We start from the raw sequence: 24,411 nt of genomic DNA on the forward strand, positions 1-24,411 counted from the left end.
CCCCCCCCCCCCGGCTTGTGCTCTGTCTCTCAAAACTAAATAAACATTAAAAAAAAATAAAAAGGGTCATGAATCCAATATCCTGATAAAGAAATGTAAGAGCTACATAGCCCTGGAATACAGTATATTAAAATGCTCCCTTTGGCATACTCTACCTCAGATCGCTGTTCATTTATCCTTGAATCTCTTCCTTCGTTGACCAGTACGATACACATCTATTGGTTAAAGGTGATATTTGTAAACAGGTAGATGGGATGTTGAAAAATAAAATGGGGATAAGGAAAACCTACTGAAGTACCAAGGGTAAATCTACTACTAGAAATTAATATTCGATCAAAAGTTCTTTGTATAATATAGACAATCTCACATGATATTAAACAGGCATCATTTTGAGGAGCTCATAATGATAGGGTATGCGTGGAATAAGAGCAATATATTATTTTCTCTCCAACTTTTACCTCTTTCTGTTCCTTGTACCTGGGTAGTGTAAATTGTCAAAGAGACCGTAAACTAGGGACATTCATACACTTCTTTAAGTATTGATCTTTCATTGACCAGAAATCATTCTTTGCACTGACCAGGGTATACTAGTCAAGAGAAAGCAATTAATGAAAAGGGATCAAATATAAAGTAACAACAATAGTAAGGATTTGATAAATAAGCCAATTGGTCAACATAGTACATGTTTAGAAAGAAAGATCAGAGAGGCAATTTCTAAAAAAGTCAAACATTAATACACAAATGAGAATTTTAACTAAAACAAGCATTTGGGCAATAACCTTTTATTTCTTTACATTTATTTCTTTCTAACATCAGTAAATTATTAAAATCATAGCAAAAACTATAACAGTTTTTTCAGGCTTTCAAAGACATTTTTGCAGAGTTGATAAGGTGATAGATTTTTTCCCTGGAAATATCTGCATACCCAGGTAGACAAGGACTAGAAACATTATGGAGAGAGAGAAGAAATGACTGTGCAAACATGTGTATTTATAATTTGGCGTAACAAGTGAGGGAACATGAGGTAATACAAACGCTAGTTTTCAAACTGCTATTACTTTTCTCAAAGTCTGCAAACTGTTGTTTATATTTGACTTCTACCTGATGCTGCTGAGAAATCTGAATACATCCTTCAGTGCCGAAAGGAATTGGCATTTATAGAGCCCTGAAGGTGTGAAGGCTGGGAATTACTTCTAGTCCTAAATTGGGGGTGGGGGGCATCGCTTTTTGTCATCAAGTTTATTTTGGATATCCAGGCATAAATGCATATCCTGGCATAAGCAAGCATTTAAATAGTCATTCTTTTTTAAATCAGGGGACTTTGTACTATTTCAGAAGTTTAATTTATAACAAAATTACTCGATCTAAAAATCTGTTATTCCGAAAAGTTACAGATCAGAGGGAGTAAAGATCCATTTTAAAATAAGATTTTTAATAGTATTAAGCTATTTTTTAATGTTTTATTTATTTCTGAGAGAGAGAGACAGACAGACAGTGTGAGCAGAGGAGGATCAGAGAGAGAAGGAGACACAGAATCTGAAACAGGTCCCAGGCCCTGAGCTGGCTGTCAGCACAGAGCCCGACATGGGGCTTGACCCTACGAACCATGAGATCATGACCTGAGCCAAAGTTGGACTCTTAACCGACTGAGCCACCCAGGCGCCCCAGTATTATGCTATTTTGATGAGCAGTTTGATGTGCTACTGATGGCAAGTAGTAGTACTGTGTGTGTGTGTGTGTGTGTGTGTGTGTGTGTGTGTGTTAGAGGAGAGAGAGAGATTAATTTCTCCAGCTTCCCAAGGACTCATTTCTTGTCCCTCGTAAGAAGCCCCCTGTGATTTAGCAGGATAACTTCATCTTCTGCTAATAACCTCATTCTATTTGCCAGTGAAAGTGGGCATTTTATTCTGCTATAAAAAAAATCACTACATGGCAAGAAGAGAAATATCGAGTCCCCATGACATTCCTTAAGGAAAGAATAAAAGAAAATGAGACCAAACGAGGACTGGACAGTTATTGTGAAGCTGCTCCTTTATTTGCTAGTCCTTAATTATTTCCATTATTTTTATTGCACCTCTTCCTCATCCACAGAGTTCTTTTGTATCATTGGCACCCCAATGAGATCCCTCTCTGGAATTAGCTTCTGAGAGTTGATGTGGGAATTGTAACCCAGAAGCACTATCTTTGGATTCATTAAAGGGTGGACTTCCTTAGTTAGCTTGTACTAGAAAATTTCCATTTTGCAAGGGCAGTGTAAATTTTGCATATCATTTTAATAGCAAGGCAGGTCAATCAAATTCTAATTGGTTCCAATTAGCACTCCCATGAGCTATAGGATTCTTTAGCTTCTCCTGGACTGCATTTAAAAGGAAAATGTTATTTACTGTCACCGAAGTCATAAAAATTGTCCATTATTCAGTATAAGTGATGAGGAAAGTGCAAACCCGGTGAGAGAAACTTGGCGTATATGTAAGATCCTCACATCAACATACACAGGGCATCAAGCGTGGCATTGTGCAAAATGTGCAATTACAAAGCCTTTTCTTTTAGCTGCACAAGCAGGTCTTGGCAGTGAAACTTGTAGTCATCGCAGCATTTGGGTTTTGAGCTGATCTTGAAATTGCTTTCTAACATTTTCAGAGCCTTGAACTCCTTTGAAGAGCATATTTTTTATAAGAAGAACGGGGAAGCAGAAAAGAAATGCATTATATTTCCGAAGTCTCTCTTATCATAGGACCTGACTTTGTCATTTGAGAGTCTTCTCCTTGAGGTTCATCACTCTGACAGAAAGTCCACGTACAACCAAGGGGTTGCAGTGACTGTAGTTGTGTCTGTGACATGAGACGGTTGTCCTGTCTTCATGAAACATCACGGTAACTGACTCATCCTGATTAGATCCCACTTACTCATAGGAAAATTTAAACTACTTCCTTTCACAACGCCATGCTTCCTTAGCACCCTGGCCAAAGGAAGTAGGGCAGTAAGTTTCCTGCCACTGTTTTTCCTCCTCTCCCCTTCTCAGTTACCCTAAATCATTGCTGGACATTAGAGTTTGAGCATCACTGAATTTGGCCCCCACCTTGCACATCCTGATCCTGAGATATTCTTGGAACACGGACCCAAGGGTAGGGTCAGTGCACTGAAACAACTTGGGTGTTGTTGGTTCTTTGGGAAAATTGAAAACATTCTTCATGAGACAAAGGAAGAATGTATGCATCCAAGCAGAAAGAAGGAATGGCCTCTCGAGGGCTCTCTACATTTCTGCATCAACAGATATGGAGGAAAGAACTTCCCTTTGACACCACATCCGTTTTAGCAAGCGTGGTACCAGCAAGAGATGGAGGTATGTGTTAGGAGAAGAGTTACCCTGGCAGAAGCATTACAAATGAAGACAGAGGGGCACCTGGGTGGCACAGTCTGTTGAGCATCCGACTTCAGCTCAGGTCCTGATCTCACTGCTTGTGAGTTCATGCCCTGCACTGGGCTCTCTGCTGTCAGCACAGAGCCTGCTTCAGATCCTCTGTCCCCCTCTCCCTGCTCCTCCTCTACTCATGCTCTCTCTCTTTCCCTCTCTCTCTGAAAAAAAAAAATAAACATTTTTAAAAAATGAAGACAGAGCCTTCTGGAGTCACAATATGATGGAAGATGCAAGTACTCACTGAAAATATTTGTTTTTCTGAAAGAAAATGGTAGAGCCAAAAATGGTGGTCACAGAGCACATCAGAAAACTGCCTTGTTTCCATTTCTGCAGTGGAAGTGGCTCGTGTGCTCTCACAAGGCAGCGGGTTAAAGCAAGAGAGACAGGCATAGAAGATGTAGGAGACTAGCCTAAGCTTTGTGAAGCTTCATGTGGTAGTTAGGATATATGACAGCCTTATAAGGAAGAGAGGAGTAAAAGTAAAGTCAAGCAGGTAAAACTCACCAAACTCCTAACTTGGTCTGTGGCTAACATTGACCTAGAACAAAAGTCAGCAAACGTTTTCTTAAAAGTCGCGTCAGGTAAGTATTTTAGGCTTTATGGGCCGTATAGACTCTTGCAGCTACCCACCTATTCTTCTGGGAGCATAAAAGCAGCCGCAGACAGTAAGAACTGGGTGGGTGTGAGTCTGTTCCAAAATATTTAGTTTACAAAGCAGGCAGCAGGTTAGATTTGACCCCCTACCTCTACTTTGCTGACTCCTGGCCTAGAATCAGCCTCCAAGTGTGAAAGGATGAAGGAATGTCATTTTTAGTTTCTTTTTTCTTCCCTGATCGTTGTTCTGTTTATCTGAAGAACCTCACAAATCATTTTTATTAGTACTCTCTATCTGAGGACCCTCACAAGTCACTTTTATCAGTACTCTAAGTCAGAATGAATTTACAGGCAAAACAAGGAAATACATGTAATGTTGCCCGCAGCAACAACTTACCAAACAACTTTTGAAAGGCAGCACACTAAAATGTTGGAAATGTCCGTACATGCCTTCTGCTTTGCAGGTACAAGTTTTTTTCAGTCCTTACCATTGACCTTTTCTTCTTTGAACCTTCTATTATCTTCAGTTGTCTACAATGGCTTTAGATGTTTGAATATGTACTCTCTTAGACCCTCTGTCAGTGGGTGATATCTCTAAGCTCCATAGCAAAATTTCCTTCCCAGTTGTATGAATCGGTGATAAAAATCTTGAATGACATCCAGCAAGCCCCCACACCTTTTAATATACCTTATTTTAAGTAGGTCAAACTTCCCTGTTGGCACCAAAGAAAATAACCAAAGTTACTTTTAACAGTTTTGTTTGACTGCAGTTTTGTTTGACAACTTCTTCTTGAAAATGCCCATACAAAGGATTAAATCTCCCTCATAATAGAATTTCATAATGGAACTAGAAGTAAACCCTTAAATGTCAGTAGTATGTGTATTAATGTTTCTCCAAGTAAACATTAGCGTGACACATTTCCTGTTAAATTGACTGGCCTTATACTTAAGTGACCTGAAAAAGAATATGGCTGGAGGTGCAATATCATTCATCACATATTACTTTTATAGAAAGCAGTTTCAGGACTTCATTATCTTAACTTATGGCTCTGATTGGTAAAGCCTCTTTGCTCTCTAATAAAAAATATTTCACATACCTAATATTAACGTAGTGTTGTTAATAGGAAGCCCAGAGGCCAAGTAGTTTGGGCCTAATGTGTTTGTGATTTACACCAGAGGTTGTGAAAGGTTTCGTAAAGTCTAGTTCATTTGAGTATATAAAATTATCATTTTTATTGTAGCTTTGTATTTATCATCATACATAAACTGGTGTTGAAAAATCCCCAAAGAATGCTGATTTGATATATATTTTACTTTGCAGTATACAATTAATCTTTATTGCAAATGCAGATTTTTATGATAAGTAAACTCTCCTAGTATTACAACAGGTATTTTTTTTACTTGATCCAGAATTCAGTAAATCACATAATTCTTTAATGTTTTCAATCAGAGTGATGCCGTATATTTTAACACAGTCATGCAGGCAATAAATGAAATCAGGCAGATCATCACTAGGAGATAAAAGTTGTGTGTCATTCGGCGTAATAAGAAAGTCTGTAAAGAAAGGTAGGCAAGTGCTACAGAGTTCTGTGGAGTCTGTCATGACATTATCTTCCATATTAAGCCCAGGTTAGATTTCTTTCCATAAGTCATTAAGGCTCTGGATCTTTATATAAAACAACCAAACACGAATTCATTTGTTTTGGGGTGGTTGTGGTTTGCGGTCTCTTTTGGAATACCCCACCCCTTGCCATTGTATTGATCTTATAATCATTTTGTATAAAATATGATTCTTCCTTAGGCCTTCTCAGGGCAGGCATTCTCCACTTATTTTTGTCTCTGATCATTTGCTTTCCTTTGGAAATTTTATGTCTATCACTTAGCACTGCCCCTGGTTGTTAGCTCTGATCCTTATTTCTGTTAGTTTCCTGTTGCTGGTATGACGAATTACCACAAACGTAGTAGTTTAAAACACCACAGATTTGCTCTCTTAACAGTTCTGTAAGTCACAAGGCCAGTACAAGTGTCACTGAGCTAAAATCAGGTGGCAGATGCTGACGGGGCTGCTGAAGGATCTGAATGTTCCCGGAGAGAATCCATTGCCTCACCTTTTCAAGCCCCTAGAATCCACGTGTTTTCCTTGAATCCTGGCTCCTTCTATCTTCAGATCAGGAGCATAGCAACATCCTCAGATGACTCTCTCTGGCCAACACCCCTGCTTCTCAGGTTATAGTTCCTCTTCTCTGACCCTCCTGCTTCCCTCTAACAAGAACTCTGGTAATCCAAGATAACATTCTCAGTGTCCTTAATTTAATCTCATCTGCACTGTCCCTCTTGTCATGTCAAATAACATGTTCAAGATTTCAGGGGTTGGGGTGTTGACATATTCCGGGGGCATTTATTCTGCCCAGCTTGCCATTATTAGTCCCAAATCCTCTCATAAGCGTATGTTTAAAGATCTCATCCGCCTCTTGGGCATTACTTTTAGGTTACCTGCCTGAGTCTCAAACTGATTGACAGCACAACCTCTTCCATCACTTAAGTAGCTCTTCCTTCCACTTTTCCTGTTTATCCTGTTTATCCTTGCTCAAAACCTTACAGTTAGATTTTTGTGCTGTTCACCAAAGATCATTTTTATTCTTGGTTTTCTGAGGATGTATCTGGGAGAAATAGTGTAGGAAGTTCATTAATTTATTATGGTTACATTGTTTTCCAATATGTAGGCTATATTATTGTACTTTTAATTGAAAAGTATACATACTATGCTGTTAGGATGTGAAGAGGCAGGAAATATTGTTGAAAAGTATTTAAAATGTCTTTCTAGGAGCACCTGGGTGGCTCAGTCGGTTAAGTGTGTGACTTCGGCTCAGGTCATGATCTCACAGTTCGTGGGTTTGAGCCCCGCGTCGGGCTCTGCTGACAGCTCAGAGCCTGAAGCCTCCTTCCGTTTCTGGGTCTCCCTCCGTTTCTGACCCTCCTCCACTCATGGGCTCGCGCGCGCACACACACACACACACACACACACACTCTTTCTCTCCCATAAATGAATACATGTTAAAAATTTAATAAAATAACATTAAAATATCTTTCTATAGTGTATCATATACAGAGAGCACACTGTCCATGTTACGGTGTGAAGATCATATACGTGATTTGCTTTTGGTAATGGTTTACATATAGAAGCCACCTGTAGCTCAAGAGATACTAGTATGCCAGTCTGAGATAGACCCCCAAATCTGCCTGATGATACAAATTCTCAAAGAAGAATGCAGGAGTACTGATTTATGCAAAACAACAGCTTCTCTACAAGGGCTTCTCAAATTAAGAACGATAGTTTAGGGCTTCTGCTCAGTAATGCAGCACAGAGGAGACAAAGGTTCTACAGTTTCTTCTTTATTTGGTGGGTTCTCAGGATGGGCTTACAGAGTTTGCCTCTGGGATGCTAATTTATCTGGGCTTGTCTGGAGGGTAGTTACTAAGAATCAATTAGGAATTAGTTTGTAAATTTGAAGAGGCTGAGGGGATTAGACAGTTACAGAAAAGGAGGGTCAGTTAAAAGAGGCTATTTCCTCCAGGACTAAGGAAAGAGACACTTTTTAATACAGAGGAGAGTCTTTTACTCAGTTTCGGCAACACCATGTCAATTCAAGTCTTCTGAGAAGCAAACCCCAAGGTGGGATTAGAGGATCACACTTGTTATTAAAATAAAATCTGACGGAAATGCCTGTGAAGAATAGATGAGGAGTGAGCAGAAACTGGTGGAGGGGAGACTCAAGTCTGATATCTTTGAGCAAAGAGAGGAGAGGAAAACTTGGACAGGAAGAAAGCCAGACCACCTTGCAGCTGTGAGAATAGAGTGGCCGTTATCTGATGGGGCATCTCCAACCAGAGTTGCCCATGGGGAAATCCGGTACTGGGGGGAATGGGCCAGCATCAGCCCCCCAGTGGAAGTTCATCAATTATCTGGAAGCGACCCAGGGATAGGCAGCCACCGCACTCATGGCCTGGCAGGTGGTGGCCACCAGTTAATTGTGTTTCTCTCAGTAACTTCTCCTGAGGTGAGACCCAAGTGGGACACCTCCATGTCCACCACAATCCGCCCTTCAATTCCCCATGCTCATTTTGGGAGCAGCCTTAAAATGATTTGAATTTTGACTTTCTTCTCTTCTAACTATCATTTGTTACTAGGTCACACTGCAATATCTGTATAACAATATATTAATAGTAGAGTATTTAAGTCTTAACAATATTGATTTGGGATTAAAAGAAATAATACAAGTGGAACCTTGTAACATTTCAGTCAAAATTACATATGTCGTAATTGTTCCAAATTTTGCATGTGGTTACTGATCATATATTCTTGCTACATAATATTTTTTATATGAATTTATTAGATTTTAGACTTTCCAGCTCTGAATGTGGGTTCTTTCCACCAACCATTCTTAATTTAGTAGAAACTGGTTTAATAAGGTTGACTTCTTGTCCTTAATACCAAGCTGAGATCTGTTATGTGGGGAGCAGTGGAAGTTTTGAGCTCACTAGATGCAAGGGACATTTTTAAATAAAAAATAAAAGGCAGAGGGACAATCATATTAATTTCATGACTAGAACACTTTGAAAAGCAGAATGAGATGGCTTTGCTTTCTTTAAAACAAGGTGAAGTTACAGGGGTTAAAGGATGGTGGGGTAGGACCAGAGGCTTAGAGTAGTAGGAAGAGCCTAAAGAACTAAGGCTTCCACAGCTATCAATTTCAGCAGTTGCAGAACTAATTGAGCCAACCTGACTAACAGGCTTCAGCTGTATGGTTTATTTAGTGTTATTGTAACAGAAGAGCACCATCAATGTAGCCATGAGGCCAACTGTGGAGTGGATGTTTGAGACCCATTTTTTATAAAGTCCAACAACTTAAATTTCACAACCTACCACATGACTGATTGGAATTTTATGAAACATTCTACTGAAATGATACAGCATGATGTGAAGATCGGTTCAAGGTTAAAAATCAGTGTTTCTTAATGTGCACACGATTCGCTATTGACTTGCTAACCTCTGGAATCACAAAACATTCGCATTTGCATTGAAGGCAGAAGAGAGTCCATTGTGTCTCCTTTCCACCAGGTACTTACCATATTCTCTCCCTGACTTGCTTTTCACATGCTCCTCATTTCATTTGGAGTGCTTTTATCCCTGCTGTCAGAATATTCTTCTGTCCTTGAAGACCTCTTCTCCAGTCATGAAAGAATGTCACCTCTCCTTCCTCTGAAACCCAGAGTAACTCTCACCCAGCCCTTTTACATTATCTCATTGTTATTTGTATACTGACTTAGTGTCCCACTCTACAAAATGCAAAGACTCTTTCCCACTGGAAATATGCCTTAAATATAGTTTGAACTTGTTATTCACTAAATTTATTTTGATTACATGTTTTCTGAAACTTCTTCTGAAAAAACTTTACAGTAACAAACCGGTGCAATAATGTTGATGAAATCGTAAAAGACAATAGGGCCATGGAAAGAAGGAATCAGAAAGTCAACTGTGGTAACCGTGTTTAAGTAACAACTTGCCTTTGAAAAATATGGGCATCTAGAACAATGCAGCATCGTATCATGTACCCTCATTATCACAGAGTAGAAGAACATTAGTTCTTTGGGAGAAAGTTGGTTCACCTTGACCCTAAAAGTCAAGAAAACTCTAATATTAGACTTTACATAGGGGATAGAAACAAAATTGTATCCTTAATTAACTCAATAAATGTTTATTGAGGACTGTTAAGTGTCTCTGGATGTTTCATTTTGCTAATTGGGTGGGGGAGGGCAGTCAGGATAAGAATTGACATCAGTGTTTACTAGAGATGAGAGGGAGGTTAAGTAAATAGGCCATTACATATAAAGCAGTAAGTGCTTTAACTGATAGAAGCTTAGTGTTGCTCTATCAGTGAGAACCTGCCGTGAGACAAGGCTGAAGGAAGATTTCTCTGAGGAGGTGGCTCCTTATGTTTGGAACCAAGCTGTGAAAACCATATGGAAGTTGTTGTGGGAGAATGGGGTTTAGGTTGAAAGGGGAGGAAGCAAAGGAATAGAGAAAGAACAAGGATACTGTAGGCTCCTAGAGAAGCATGTGCAAAGACCCAGGGCTAAGGCTTGAAGCGGGAGCTTCACCATGCGGAGTCTGCTCTTCAGGTTAAGAAATGTGGCATTGTTCCCAAGAGATCCAGGGAATTGCAGATAAGTATTATATCAGAAATTGACGTGATGAGGTTAGTAAATTTGAAAGCTCATAGAAGGTGCGGTATGGAGACACAAATTAAAAGGGAGAAAGACTGAAACCAGAGAGCCTTGTCAGGAGGTGTCTGGAGTAGCGATAACGATGACGGTAATAATATTGCTCCCACAGGAGTGCTCATCAGCAGTGTCCTCCACCGTAATGCAGATTGACTGCAGAATCAGTTCACAGAACTGTTTCTCTCCATGACCTACAATAGCAACACTCACCATTACTCTGTAGCAAAGGTGGCTTTGTGCATTTTTTGTATACTGTGGAAAACCTGCCTTAATGATGGAATTTCTTTTCTCCAACAATTTTATTAGAACTGTCATATGCTTGGATCTTCAATGAATACCCATCATTTGTTGAAGAAGATAGTCGGAGATTTGTCTCTCAAGAGACAGGCCACCTGTACATTGCCAAGGTCGAGCCATCTGATGTGGGTAATTACACGTGTGTGGTGACCAGTACGGTGACGAACACCAGAGTGCTGGGCTCCCCAACTCCTTTGGTGCTACGTTCTGATGGTAGGAAATATTTCAAGGTGCAATTCTAAGTGTAAATGTTGTGAATACAAGCAAAAACAAATGGGAAAAAGTGAAAAGTATACCATGAAGAATTATCTCACATTTTGCTGAACCAAAAATATTTATGAGTACAGTGATGAAGATTATTTCATTGAGCATAGGTCCCTTAACCTCATCCTTACCTGGGACCAACTTTATCATTTTCGAGGATCAGTGCAAAATAAATATCACGGATCCATTGTTCAGAAGTTATTAGAAATTCCAAGATGGCGACAGGAGAGCATTAAACTAAGCATGAGGTTTTTCTGAGCCTGGGGGCTCAGGTTCCATTGTCATGAAGTCACTTGTCCTCAGCCACTGTAAGCTTCTTTAAGCTCTGGATATATTTTTATAGCATATACAGCATCTCTTAATTTTTTTAACTATACACTTGATTCCCAGAACTTACTCATTTTGTAACTGCAAGTCCATACTCTTTGATGAACCTCTTCCCATTTCCCCACTCCCAGCAGCCCAGTGATGATAATTAATAATGCTGTATTGTATTTTTGAAATCTGCTACAAGAGTAGACCTGAGGTGTTCTCACCACAGAATATTAAGAAGTTTGAAATGGTATCTGTGTGACGTGCTAGATGTGTTAACTTGACTTGAGATCATAATTTAACAATGTATACGTATATTAAATCATCACATGGTACATAGTAAGAACTATCAGGTTGTACATATAGCCTAAATATATATAATCTGTGTTTGCTAATCGTACCTCAGTAAAGAGGAAAAGAAAACAAATGTGTTTCCTCTACCCCTTCATGGCTGTTTCAGGGTAACACATGAGCTTCAGAGGAAGCAGATGTGTAACCCTGTGTAACTGCCCCGCTTACACAAACCATATCTGTTCCAGTACAATGTCATGACCACATATTTCCTAAGCATTTCTTTCCAGTCAGTTATAATTGAATTTGACCTTTCTCATTTATGAAGTTACTGTTTCTTGTCTCCAGGGTGCCATTTAAGAAGTTTAAGATTGGTTTCTCTGCTACCAGGGTACCATTAAGTAAATTCCCTCCCATAATTTTTGCTCTTTAGGATATTTCAAGAAGTCATAATACATTGTATATTTCAGTTTGACTAGAAGTGTCCAGATTAAATACAGAATAAGAAAGCCTCCCATTTTATACAATGTAAAAGGCATAATGGCTTTCTTGGAACTGCTCTGTAAATGGTAATTTATGAATCATGGAATCCAAGGTCCCTGATGTTTAATAATGTTACATGTTCGCCCCACTTAGCTCTGCTTTTAAAAGTACCTAATGAATGACTAGTGAGAAATTTAAATCATTAGAGAAACTAGTTCAAAATGGAGAGGAAGAAAGTTTTATTTAAGAAAAATGGGACAGTTCCAGAGGAAACATTGAAACTATTAACTTTGTATTGTGGATTTACAGGTGTGATGGGTGAATATGAACCAAAAATAGAAGTGCAGTTTCCAGAAACTCTTCCAGCAGCTAAAGGGGCAACTGTGAAATTGGAATGTTTTGCCCTTGGAAAGTAAGTTTTATAACATTTACTCCAGTGTGCTGAAGTATTATTTTGCTGAAAGAGATCAAGATAGTTTTTGACACTCTTCTTTTCCTTATTTTCTAAAATTTTCTTTCATTTAGAAGCAAAGGAAAACTAAAATACAAGGAGAATGCACATATATAATTTAGGTCGAAACCATAACGGCAGTTTGCAGACAATGACTATGCCAGCCTAATTGCATGAACTAGATTGATGTTATTTTTGTTCTGTTTGTTCATTTGTTGTATTATAATATAATGGATACGTGTTTAGCTTTTTTTCTCTAAATCACGATTTAACTTAAGAAAATGCAGAATTTATTTTATCAAAATATCAACTGAGGTTAAGCCTCGTATCAGGTTTATATAATTAACAACTGGAGATGTTCTGCATTTGAAAACGGATGCCTTTTTGCTATATCCTAACAAAAGCTTTATTTTGTCAAGCTTAAAATGCATCCACACATCTGTTTAAAATAGCAAATAACTTGACAATATTCTTCTAAGTCCTGTACCACAGATTAATTGGAGGAGAAGTGATGGACTGCCCTTTTCCAGTAAAATTAAACTGAAGAAATTCAATGGTGTGCTTGAAATCCCCAACTTCCAACAGGAAGATACAGGTTCCTATGAGTGCATTGCTGAGAATTCACGGGGAAGAAATGTCGCCAGAGGGCGTCTCACTTACTATGGTGAGCATCTACTTTGGGCAAATTGGATTTTTAGCTTTTGCTCTCCCTAGCAAATGTTGTTGGGCTGCGGGAAATTGTGGCAGAATTCCAATGTCCAGCTTGATCTGTCCTGCATTTTGTTGAATGAAGATCAATATTTGTCATAGGAGGAGTTAAAAACAATAACATTTTGCAGTTAAATCAGAACTATGATGTCTTCTTGCATGTTAAAATGATTCATACAGGGGCGCCTGGGTGGCTCAGTCGGTTAAGCATCCACCTTTGGCTCAGGTCATAATCTCACGGTTCGTGGGTTCAAGCCCCTCATTAGGCTCTGTGCTGACAGCTAGCTCAGAGCCTGGAGCCTGCTTCTGATTCTGTGTCTCCCTCTCTCTCTGACCCTCACCTGCTCATGCTGCCCCCCCCCCAGAAATAAAGAAAACATTAATTTTTTTAATTTTTAAAAATAAAAAATAAAATGATTCATATAATAGTGAAATATTTTCCTTTCTTTTCTATGAGTAATGTTTTATATATTGAATCATATCTAGGAGCAATCTCCTCTGTCCTCTCCTTCAGCAAATATGATTTTGTATCCTTCTAATCTTCACTAAGCAGAAAGAAACTGTTAATGGGGAAAACTTGCAATTAGTGCATTAGACAAAGCATATCAAGTCAGACTCTTGAGTTCTTCAGTGTTTTTCTATCCCTTCTAATAATGTAACTGTGCTATTTGCTGCCTTTAATTCATAATCACATTTATTTGATGTACTATTCACTTGGGGTAAGGAAAGGGTAATAACGCTACCTTAATTTAGAGTCTGTTGGTAAGAAAATTAAATTACCCTTTTTCCCAAAATTTGTTTTCAAATCATTTTTATTACTGAAAAAGCACTAGGCTTTTTGATGAAAGCATGATTTAGAAAGTATAGGGGTGCCTGGGTGACTTAGTCGGTTAAGCGTCCGACTTTCACTTAGGTCATGATCTCGCGGTTCGTGGGTTCGAGCCCCGCGTCGGGCTCTGTGCTGACTGCCGGCTCAGAGCCTGGAGCCTGTTTCAATCTGTGACTCCCTCTCTCACTGACCCTCCCCTGCTCACGCTGTCTCTCTCTCTCTCCTAGAAATAAAACATTAAAAAAAAAAAAATTTAGAAAGTATAAATATATGATTTTATAAAATGTACTGTAATTTATGTAAAGATGTATGCTCAATGAATGTATACTTGCAATTTAATCATCAGAAACATGGTAAAACTAGTGGGAATTGACCACTTTTGTGAAAGGCAAATTGCATTGCATTCTATTTATCTTAGAAAGTAGCAATGGAAGCAGTTTGTACACATAATTGTTTCAGAGAGGAAAATGTTTGCAAAGACAAACATTAAAATTAGAGGGCTTTTTCTGACTTTCCTCAGAAAAAATTCGCATTACCTCTGAGTAGTTTCTCTGTGATTTGTTTCTTTGCATGTTGCTTTCCAGTATAGTCACACAATGGCTGCCCACGGTCACCAAAGAATCAATCCTTATTCATCCTTCCTGTATCCAAAACATCTTGCAAATCTCTTCTCAAATCCCATTGCCCAAAAGTTCATTCCTCAACCAATCCCTAGCAAGGATAATTGGGTTAAAACAATTTAAGATCCTCTGTTTAGAACAGGGAATATGGTCAGATTTTCCTGAATTTTATGGACAGTGGGAGGCAATGGAAGAGAAGATAGTTCAGTGAGAAATGGGAGTTATCTTATAAATAAAGAAAGGAAGAAATGGAGGCACACCAGACAACCAACATCATCCACTTTACTGACTACAGAAGGCAGAATACTGCTTTAGTCCATTAGGTAGGTAATATGATATATGCCTGAGAAATAAGTCAGAAATTAATGAGGTGGGATGTTTCATGAAAGTTACTCTACATTTCTGGTTTAAGACTAGTATATTCATATGATCAGGGCCATGCAGTTCTCTGGTTATCCGTTTTAATATTTCATGTAAAAAATGGCTAGATAGACTATTTGGATTTAATATGGTAGAATAAGAGGGGAAACCACCATTAACATGACAGTTGTAATCTCAGTATTGGCTTCAGTCCAGAAAATTATCCTCCCATTTGGAGAAGAAGAACAGTAGTACTGAGAAGCCCCAGTGGAATTATCTGCTAGAAACTTGAGTCTCAGTCAAGGGCTCATGTGTGAGTCTCTTTGCGGTATTATCCCATAAATGCTTGTAATTCCTGAAAGAAGAAAATGTGCTTTAGTATACATAGAGTGAAGTGATTTTGGACTAAACTACACTTCATACTGGGGAAGTCATTTATATAAAAATTAATAATAATAATCTGGTAAAATGCAGACCGAAACGTTTTCTCTTAAGAGCTAAATAGCTATATTTTCATTTCAATCTCCTTGATAAAAAAGCAATTTTATGAGATGGAAATGGAAAGACAAATCTTCCCATGGTTGCAATTAAATAGAAATAGATGAACTGTTTCTCCATATGGAGAATGCACATGTGAATCACACAGTAGACATCACATGCATAATGCAATGTGACACCAGTAAGATGTCTCACCTCCCCGTTTTGGATCTAAGATGCAGGCTGAGACTTGGCTAAATACACTGTGTATATTGAGTGGCTTTAGTTTAAAGTAGTATGTTGCTTTCCTCTGTAAAGAGAATTTTCCAAATATCTTCTAAAATGTAACAGAAAATGATAAATCCATTTGATGCCGCTGATTTGCATACATAATTTAAGGTTGCATGAGCTACTTCTTTATAAAAAATCATATGACTCAAATTGAACCAATTTATCCATCTTTCCCTGCTTTCATTTTAATTCACATAGAGGTTCATAAGATGTTCATTGGTTTGTATTTAATTAAAAGTTATTTCTAATTTGAGGAACATATTTTCTTTTCCTCAGCTATAGAAGTTTCTCTTCTACGGATGGTAATTTTTAGTGTATGATTAAGACTAGTATCTGCTGTCATTCATGGATTAAGTTGTCATCAGTTGTGACCTTATGATTCACAAATGCACTTGGAAAGGAGTCTGTTTTGTGTACCTGCGTTCTATCTACTGCTAATAACCCATCTGAGGAAATAGAATACGGTGCCCAGAATTTTGAAAACAGAGAAAACATAATGAGTTTGGCTTAGGAAGTGACAGATTGCAACATCCATCCTCAAATCTAGAAACGTTTCCCATATCCACTTAGTGAATAGGGAATTAAATATAATTTTAGCCACTGTGCTCCTATTAATCCATTGCTCGCAGTGTTTATATCCATTTATATAAAGCATTTATTTTTTACTCGCTGGGTGGTCTGATTTTTTTTTTTCATTGCAGCAAAACCTCATTGGGTTCAGCTCATAAGAGATGTAGAAATAGCGGTGGAGGACAATCTTTTTTGGGAATGCCGGGCAAGTGGTAAGCCCAAACCCTCCTATCGATGGTTGAAAAATGGAGAAGCCCTTGTGCTCGAGGTAAGGTAATGAGCCTGGTTAATCCTCACTCCCTTCATCTGGCATTAAAAAAATACCTTCCTCGGGGCGCCTGGGTGGCTCAGTCAGTTGAGCATCTGACTTCAGCTCAAGTCATGATCTCACGGTTTGTGGGTTCAAGCCTTGCATCGGGCTCTGTGCTGACAGCTGGATCAGAGCCTGGAGCCTGTTTCAGATCTGTGTCTCCCTCTCTCTCTGATCCTTTCCTGCTCATGCTATCTCTCTCTCAGAAGTAAATAAAAAAAACATTTAAAAAAAAATACCTTCCTCCTACCTAGTGCCAAGGTAGTTTGCAAACATTCATTCGCACCTTAAAAAGTGTTAAAGGGGATAAAATATAAAATCAAGTACCTCATCTGCCAAAAAGGAAATATTTTCAACATTGAATGTCATTGGGAAAAGGTGATTTTGTAAATTTAGTCTAAATATGGTATAGCTTTTTTTTTTTTTTTGCTTTTCAAATTACAGAAGGCCTTACTTTAATCAAATGTGGAACATAATTTGCTTTTCCCTGTTTGACAACCTGGTATGGCCTCTGGAGAATAATTGTTATGTGGTTACCTTCTTACATGAGTACTTATTTTCTCAATCACTTTCCTTCTTAAGCCATGTAATTTTTGCTCTTTTAAAAATTGTGTACTAAGTCAATTATATTCCTTCAAATTTCTATATATAACCTGTCATACTGCCTACAAACCCTTAATAAATGTGTTTCCCAGAACTCTTTTTAATGTACAGAATTTATAATGTCTTTGATTTGTGTGATTAAAAAATGGTGAAAACCTTTCCAGTTGACGGCGTGGAAACATGATACATTTTTTAAAGTCTGCAACTTTAGCCACGGGGAAAAGTGAAATGGCTGCAATATTGTACCTCTTGCTTTGTTATTTATTTTACCGATAGACATTTGGACTCAAGGGTGTTTATTAGTATTACTAATGTGTGGCTGTTATGTTAAATCAGTCTCATATTTTCAAATAAGGAAAAGTTAAAATTTCAAGTCAGATTGTTCAATCCTCTGAGGAAAAGTGAAGAAGGTTTGTGTACACTTGAAACAATAGTGGTTTTCATTTTTCTTTTAAAATGATATATACATTTATATGCAAGACATTTTTGTTATCACCTAGGAGAGAATACAGATAGAAAATGGTGCCCTTACAATATCAAACCTCAATGTGACTGATTCTGGCATGTTCCAGTGCATAGCAGAAAACAAACACGGGGTCATCTATTCCAGTGCTGAACTTAAGGTTATAGGTAAGATTAAGCTTCTCTTGTTATGATTTTTTCTTTAAATCCTTCATCTTTGCTGAAACCAGAAGTATTTACTTCCCATATGACATTCCTATATTATCTGAAACACTGTAATAATATCATTCAGGGTTTTTAATCAGGGAATATATTTAATGATTGCCAAAGGAAAGCAGCAGTTGTGGCTGGAATAAGCCTCAAAGGTAGAAGTAGAGCAACAGTAAGGAAAAGTGCCGACCTAAGGCATCCTTATCCAACTCTAATATTAGAAATGAAGCAATGCCTTTTAAGAAAACAAGTGAATTTGTTGTTTTTTGTCACTACGCCAGAAAAGTAAATACTGGAATTCAAAACAATCATATATTACTCCAAAAGGAGTGGCCTTTGGTTTGAATAACCCTGCTGGAAGCATTAAACGTTGGGCATACTGAAGTTTTAATTAACAAGGCTCAACTATTTGAGATTCTGAATTATTTTCTTCTTGCACTTTATGTATATGAAAAGACAGAAGATGTTATATTGTGTTTAGGGCAGTTATCCAGAAAAAGACTTTGTAAGTTGCAAATGCCTGATAATCAACCAGAGTTGTCAGGGCATAGCATAGTATGACATAAATAAGAAAGCAGAAGGGAAATTTATCACTCTGTGTAATTAAAGTATAGATTTGGATCTGAACAGAATATGATCCAGGTGGGGATCAAGCATCATCACCATCATCAGGCTCTATATGATGTTCCCCAACACAATTCAGTTTCCAGGAACAGTCAGTCTAGTGGAAAAAAACATGGCTTTCTGAATTGCTCATAAAAAAGTCACAGTCCTGCATGTCATTGGCTCTGTGTAGCTGATTTGGGCCACATACCCATGGCTGGTCCGATCCAAAATGGCCCAAAGGTTGTAAGGCCCTGATTGATCTAACTCAGCGGTCCTCTGTTGGGGATGATTTTTGCCCCCAGGAAATATTTGGAAATATTGGAAGACAATCGCTTTTCAGCCTTTTGGCTAAGATCAAGTGTGGAAATATTGGAAGACATTTTTGGTTGTCACAGTGTTGATGACAGATAGGGGAAAAGGGAGCCAGTGAATATAGGCCAGAAAGGCTACCCACAAATAATCCTACAATGTAAATATGCTATAATGCACAAGACAGCCTCTCACAACAAATAATTATTCAGCTCAAAATGTCAGGTGCCACACTGAGAAAACCTGTTTTAACTGGAAGCGGGGCTCTCATCCTTTTTGCGTGGTGGTTATAAATACATTATCTGCATTAGGAGGCCTGAAGTCTGGGAAGGGCAGATCATCAATGGAAAATCTGACTACTGTTATCCATGACAGAGAAGTGGGCTATTATTAAAAAAAAAAGAGAGTAGACTTCGTACACAATCTTAAGCTGAAGCACTACTATACTCTTGTATTAAATTAGCCTTATGAGTGATAGTTTATTCATCTCAAAATGGACGATTTCCTACCCACAGCCTCTATGAGGCTTTTGTATAGGAAAAATATGAGGTATGTTAATATATATACAGATATATATAATTTATTCAAATGGAAAGGTGTTTTTCTTTTTTAATCAAAAGTATTCTTTTCAGATCTTAATTTTTAGGGCCAACAACCCCTGCATAACATATCTTCTTTATCCACAATCTTATATATAACCACATAACATAATTCACTATATGATCCCCACTTACCAAAAACGTAAATTATATTCACTGGGATTTGCTATAAGACAGAGCATAGACATTAGGAGAAATGCACTGTGTTTAGTTAACTTCTTCCACATTTGCAATAAAAGAGTGATTTTCTGAGTAACCTATCACTTCATTCAAAGGATGCATTATTATGTATCTTGACTGTACAGGTTGTTTCAGGATCAGCATTCTGTGCAATATTAGCAGACATAATGTTCTCTACATGTTTTCACATTTAATGTGATACTCGAACATTAATATAATAATGCAGATTATAGATTTCTCCAACTCAGAAGTTAAACATAACCATATGAAAATTTTATAATAGATGTTCATCAGTTTGATGCAAGACAGTAATAACTCAATATATTCAGCCTTCCTTCTAAAAACATTTACTGAGCACCTACTAAGTGCCAAGCACTATGCCACATGCTGGGTGTTGGAGGTCACAAAGAACACTGACCTTATTGTTGTCTACATGGAACTAAGTTTCAAGAACATTTCTGTGATAAATGTTTTTCATTTTAAAAGTTCATGACTGACCTATTGTAAAACTTAACGGTGAAGTTTAAAAATTTCTGTTTAAAAAATCATCCAAGATTTCGAACTTCCTGGAACATACAATAATAGGAATTAGTTTTTGAGCCTTGAAATACTGTGAGTGGTGCCCATTCACTTAAGTAAATCAAGCACTGACATCTGCGTGCCAGGAAACTTTAAAAGTAGTTATAACCAAGCCACTGGGTGCCTCAGTAGGTTGCGCATCTGACTTCACTTCAGGTCATGACCTTGGGATTCTTGAGTTCCAACCCCTTTTCAGGCTCTGCATGGACAGCTCAAAGTCTGGAGCCGGCCTCGGGTTCTGTGTCTTCCTCTCTCTCTCTGCCCCCCTCCCACTCACACTCTATCTCTCTAAAAAATGAATAAATACTTAAAAAAGTTTTTAAGTAGTTATAACCAATATTGTGCTGTATGTTAACCCAACTAAAATTTAAATTAAGAAAAAAATAAAAGTCATTTAGAAGTCAACCTTTGAACCTACAGGAATTTTAAAACATTAAATTAAAAATAAATTCTCATTCTCTCTTTCTTCCCTTTCAGCTTCTGCTCCAGATTTTTCAAAGACTCCGATGAAGAAGTTGATTCAAGTGCAAGTGGGGAGCATGGTCAGCTTGGATTGTAAGCCTAGAGCCTCTCCTAAAGCACTCTGTTCATGGAAGAAAGGAGATGTGATTTTGCAGGAGAATGAAAGGTATTTTGTTGTCTAAAATAATGGTGATGTACTTTCTTCTTACTTTCCATAGTGATGTCAAAGTAGATTCTCAGTATGAAATGAGATGCAGCAGCATTTCAGTAGAATATGAGGTTTTGAAGAACCCAGACAGCGGTATCTTTGGTTCTGAAATATTCTCATGAAGATAGTAATCAATTTTTGAAATCTGAAAAGAGTTAGATATATCATCTAGCTTCTTCCCACAAAGAAAACCTTATTTTATCAAGGATTTTCTCCTCAGTCACTGTAAGACTCAAAGTCAAATGATAAAGAAAGGTCAGTCCTAGAACCAGATGAGCCAATGCCCCAGGACAAAGTAGAGAAGACATAATGAGAACATATGCCAAAAAAATACCAATATTGCTGTTCCCCTGTATTGAAGTAACTTCTCATTCTTGGTGATAGGTTAAGCAAAGGCTTGCTTAGGTTCCTGATTATTATAATAATGAAGAGGAAGAATGAGGCTTAAAGGTATCACTTGTAGAGCTGACTGCCCAGGTTCAAATCTTCATTCTGCCTTTTACTTGCTTTATGATAAGCTGTACTTTTAGTGTCTCATTTTCTCATTTTTTTAATGGTTAGTCATTTTTGAGAGAGTGCACATGAGCAGGGGAGGGGCAGAGGGGGGGGGGACAGAGGATCTGTACCAGGCTCTGCACTGAGAGCAGTGCGTTAGTGAGTGGGGCTCCCACTCACTAACTTAGAGATCATGACCCGAGCTGAAGTCAGACACTCAACCGACTGAGCCACCCAGGTGCCCCTCATTTTCTCATTTTTAATACAGATGATCATTAGTATGTTATGAGGATTCTTAGCTAGATAAAATACATAAATATCTCAACTGCACTTAGGTCATTACCTGTCAGTGAGTAAATGTAGGTATTGGCTATTATTATTATTTACTGAGTATTTAACTACATGCCAGGTATTAATGCTCAGAGCTTCTGATAAGTAGAATATTGACCCCAAAGATGTCCATTTCATTTTCCTGTAAACCTATGATTGTGTTACATACATGACCAAAGGTAATTAAAGTTGAAGATGGAAATAAGGTTGGTAAGCAGAGGACTTTATTCGGAGCTTAGGGACGCCTGGGTGGCTCAGTCAGTTAAACATCTGACTTTGGCTTAGGTCATGATCTCACGGTTTGTGGGTTCGAGCCCCACGTCAGACTCTGTGCTGACAGCTCAGAGCCTGGAGCCTGCTTTGGATTCTCGGTGTCCCTCTCTTTCTGCCCTTCCCCTGCTTGCATGCTGTGTCTGTGTGTGTGTGCGTGTGTATGTGTGTGTGTCTCTCTCTCAAAAATAAATAGACATTAAAAATTTCAAAATAAAATTAGGAGCCCACTGTGGATTATGTGTGTAGGTTCAAAGTAATCACCTGAACCCTTGTATGAGGAAGAGGAAGGCAGAATGGTCTGTCAGAAACATGATAATCAAAGACGAGGCAGAAGAGATTTCACACTTCATAGGTATTTTTGGCTTGGAAGATGGTGGAAGGGAGCCATGAGCAAATGTATTTGGACTACTTTCTAAGATGGGAAGAGCCTTCAATTGACAGCCAGTAAGGAAACTGGGACCTTAGTCCCATAGCTGCAATGAACTGGATTCTGTCAACAACATAAAAGAGCATTTAGTAATTCTGAACCTTCCTAAGGAACACAGCCCAGATAATACCTTGATTTTGGTCCAGTGAGACCCATACTGGACTTCTGACTTCCACAACTATGTTATAATAAATTTGTGTTGTTTATGTCAAATTACCAAACTTTTAGTAATTTTTTATAGAAACAAGAGGAAACTGGGGCACCTGGGTGGCTCAGTCAGTTAAGCGTCCGACTCCTGATTTCAGCTCAGGTCATGAGTTTATAGTTCGTGTGTTCGAGCCCCGCATTGGGCTCTGCACAGTCAGTGTGGAGCCTGGTTGGGATACTCTCTCTCTCTCTCTCTCTCTCTTTTTGTTCCTACCCTGCTCATGCTGGCTCTCTCTCAAAAATAAATAAATAATCTTAAAAAAGAGAGAGAGAGAGAGGCAGGAGGAAACTAATACAGAGCTCTACCACATTATCTCTTTTAAACATCTCTGCAACTCTGTGATGTATAGGTCATATTATCATCTCCATTTTACTAATGGGGAAAACAGAACTTAAATGATATAATTTGCCTAAAGTCACATAAGCCAAGATTTTAATCCCTGACTCTGGATATAACCACTAAGCATTTTCAATGCCACATTTTTTATAAGGAGCCCAGAATTTTAGAGGCCATCTCAGCCTTTGAAGTCATGGAATCCAAATTACTCTTTTTGGAGATAAGGGAAAATGAACAATAAAACATTAGGCCAAAAACATGTGGATTAATTTTTTCAAAATTACAAAGTCATATTATAGACAACCAAGTTGAACTGCTTTTTAAAAATTTTTATAATGTTTTATTTATTTCTGAGAGAGAGAGAGAGGGTGAGCAGGGGAGGGTCAGAGAGAGAGGGAGATACAGAATCTGAAGCAGGCTCCAGGCTCTGAGCTGGCTGTCAGCACAGAGCCCAACACAGGGCTCGAATCCACGAATCGTGAGATCATGACCCGCGAAGTTAGATATATAACCCACTAAGCCACCCAGACACCCCCGAACTGCTTTTATACCACCAAGGCACCAAGGTATTTTTGTGAGTTGGTAAAATAATATAATCTGCAGTTACTCCAGTATTAAATCAGAGACACTTGCATTAAAAGGGACCCACAGCAGGACAGCAAGGCAGAATTGTGAGCTGAATGATGAAACGCAATCCAGCTAAATCCTGGGCCTCACAGAATAGATTTCTGCAATAGGAAGTTAATTAGTGATTTGGAGTTTAATTTTGTAAACCAGTTTAAACAAGTAAAGGCTTATGGCACAAATTAGTTAATTGTGGCTATATTGGAAGTTAAGACTTCTCACATAACTGCTGACTTTCTGTGTTCAAAAAAGTTTTAAATAGTTTCAACTGTGTACATAAATTAAATAGTGGTTAAGTTCCCAAGGACTTCAGTGTTTTACACAATAATAAACCCACTTGTCCTCACTGGAGTGCCTACTATAGGCAGAGGTTTTTAATCTTAATTTCAAAAGAGGATAAGAAGATTAAGAGTTTTAGCTAGAAGCACACAAAAAGGGATTTACTCCCACATTATAGAGTAATGGGGTAATGCTGGAAACTAGAGTATAAATTCTGGATTCTGATCTGGCATTTCTGACTCAGCTTCTTACTACCTTGATGTCATTAGATCTATTATGTAACACCTTTGAATCTTAATTTCCCCACTCACAAAAGAGATAATTCCTACCTTCCATAGTTATGATACAGTTAGCATTTAGCATAATGTCTGATATTTGCAGATATGTTAATCAGTAAGAATAAGGATATATTACAAATAAGATGTTGAAAGTAACAGTGACTAAGAAAGACAGAAGCTTTTTGGTTGGGCGGCTCATTGGCTGATTGATGTCTCTGAAGGTAGGCATTTGGGACTATCTGGATTCCACAGTTATCAAGGACACAGACCCCTTTTAATATTGCTTTACTATCTCACATCCTGAACCAAGATGGCTGCCATAGCTTCAGCTCCTCAGTCATCTCCCAGTGACAGGAAAGAGCAAGGTAGAAATCATGGTATACTTC

At 38.2% G+C, this 24,411-nt stretch overlaps 1 protein-coding gene across 1 annotated transcript in view; it reads left to right on the forward strand.

Annotated features, from left to right (window-relative positions):
* CNTN3 (contactin 3) overlaps window positions 1-24,411 on the forward strand; it is a 222,488-nt gene that overhangs the window by 114,101 nt on the left and 83,976 nt on the right. The window contains exons 4-9 of the mRNA XM_039230558.1: window positions 10,601-10,804; window positions 12,251-12,353; window positions 12,872-13,056; window positions 16,379-16,515; window positions 17,661-17,790; window positions 20,583-20,733. Of these exons, the coding sequence (XP_039086489.1) occupies window positions 10,601-10,804; window positions 12,251-12,353; window positions 12,872-13,056; window positions 16,379-16,515; window positions 17,661-17,790; window positions 20,583-20,733 (910 nt within the window). The remainder of the gene's footprint in view (window positions 1-10,600; window positions 10,805-12,250; window positions 12,354-12,871; window positions 13,057-16,378; window positions 16,516-17,660; window positions 17,791-20,582; window positions 20,734-24,411) is intronic.

This window comes from Hyaena hyaena, unplaced genomic scaffold (assembly GCF_003009895.1).
Source record: "Hyaena hyaena isolate Hyena2069 unplaced genomic scaffold, ASM300989v1 scaffold_48, whole genome shotgun sequence".
In the NCBI taxonomy this organism is placed as follows: Eukaryota; Metazoa; Chordata; class Mammalia; order Carnivora; family Hyaenidae; genus Hyaena; species Hyaena hyaena.